We start from the raw sequence: 2,031 nt of genomic DNA on the forward strand, positions 1-2,031 counted from the left end.
GCCTCGGCCAGTGTGTATTAGTAAATGTGAAACCTCTCACAGAAAACAAGTTTCAGCAGATGGCATACACTAAGAAACGATGCTTTAGAACAGCGACGCACGGCATTACGTCTCTTACTGTGGTAGAAAACCACAGAGTGGTAACACCTAGACATGATTGTTGTCCAGGTGATGTTGATGACTTGTAACACCAATGTAATCGGTTGGCAATTATTGTCTTTGGCAAATACTTGGTCAATGAATCAAGCGTTCTACAAGAAACATGACATGCCAACATCATTCATGTAAAAAAAAATTCATCCAGCAGTTAACAAAAATGTTGGAACAGCCCCGAGTTGTCGTTAAATATTTTAGGTCGGTAGAAACAATAGGTATATGAGTGCTGTGTAAAGTTGCACCCTTGCCTCTTCTTCTAGCAATGCCCAGGGCTTGAAGAAAATATCTTACCATATACATGGCACTATATCATAGAGCATACATGTATGGCACTGACTTAAAAAGACAATGTTCATGCTCAAACAAATGTAAGTTTACATTTACAAAGGCTTCACATCATACGCGTACTGTCAGAAGGTCTGTTATGCTTACTGACATGCATATTGACACAACTAAAATAATAAACTAAACTATCTGCAAACAGAGCCCTCACAGCAAATGAAATGTTAAAATGGTTTTAATCACATCACAAAAGCACAAAAGGGGTAACACCCAGAACTCAACAAGTTACCCCACCTTAATGTACACATAAAATCAACTATATTATAAGACACTGGGTGTGCAGGTTTTCAAAAGTCCTGCGCAGAGTAAGTGGGGAACATGAGACGGGCCAAGATGCCGTTTGGGTGGGTGATGCCATGGCTCACTCTCTGCTTTGGACTACCCGCAGCACATACTGGTTTGTATACGCACATTATTGGGATATATAGTTTCATACATTTAAGGATGTTCCAATGGAAACACGACAGCATTCTTAGGTCACGTTCTGCACGGGTCAGTCAAGGAGATCGTCTTGGGATTTTGAAGAAATTTGGTACAGAGGAGGCTGACTGCATTGATGATTTCCGCACATGTTGTTATTTGTAAACTAAATGAAGTTGCTTTTAAAAGTAAAAGTGTGCATGTAATGAGCATTAAATTGTTTTTCTTTTCAAGCCATGATGCAAGCAATGGCCAAAAGTCCAGTGGTCCCAGGTAAAAAAAACAAAAAAACAAACAAATTTAAACAAAATACTACTTTCCACAGCACATTTTAAATATCGTGCATTTTGAACTCTAACAATTACTATTCTCAACACATAACAGAAGTCCGAGCCACTCATAATGGGCACTCCTGCAGTACATGGGGGAACTACCACTTCAAGACCTACGATGGAGAGTACTTCCAGCTGCCCGTCACCTGTAACTACGTTTTAACTTCCAACTGTAAGGTCACTTATGAAGAGTTCAGTGTCCAGTTGCAGCGAGAGGAAATAGATGAGATTCCCACCATTAAGAAGGTCACTATAAAGCTGGACGGGTCCTTGGTGGAGTTATTCAACTCTTCCATCAGTGTCAACGAAAAACCGTAAGTTTGTGAATTAAGTTGCTCGGTGGAGTACTTTGTATCTATTCAGTTTCAGCTGTTGGAGAATATAATAGGATTATAAAGCCCTCTGGGATTGAACGGTGATTCAGGGCTATACAAATAAAATTTTACTTGTCTATGCTATGGGCGTTTAAGTGTTTATTTAATCGTGTATTTTAGTAGTCTGTTGAATTAGTCCATAACCATTTTGAATAGTGTCAAATCTTGCTGGCAAAGGACTCCTCTCACTGACATATACGTAAATGTACTCGTTCATGTACACTACCGTTCAAAAGTTTGGGATCACCCAAACAATTTCGTGTTTTCTATGAAAAGTCACACTTATTCACCACCATATGTTGTGAAATGAATAGAAGATAGAGTCAAGACATTGACAAGGTTAGAAATAATGATTTGTATTTGAAATAAGATTTTTTTTACATCAAACTTTGCTTTCGTCAAAGAAT

General features: G+C 38.6%; 1 protein-coding gene across 1 annotated transcript in view; it reads left to right on the forward strand.

The window, feature by feature from the left end:
* The first annotated feature begins 1,166 nt into the window (after positions 1-1,166).
* The window catches only part of LOC130114604 (mucin-2), a 44,612-nt gene continuing 43,747 nt past the window's right edge, over positions 1,167-2,031 (forward strand). The window contains exons 1-2 of the mRNA XM_056282466.1: positions 1,167-1,191; positions 1,303-1,564. Coding sequence (XP_056138441.1) covers positions 1,167-1,191; positions 1,303-1,564 — 287 coding nt within the window. The remainder of the gene's footprint in view (positions 1,192-1,302; positions 1,565-2,031) is intronic.

Source organism: Lampris incognitus, chromosome 6 (genome assembly GCF_029633865.1).
Source record: "Lampris incognitus isolate fLamInc1 chromosome 6, fLamInc1.hap2, whole genome shotgun sequence".
NCBI lineage: Eukaryota > Metazoa > Chordata > Actinopteri > Lampriformes > Lampridae > Lampris > Lampris incognitus.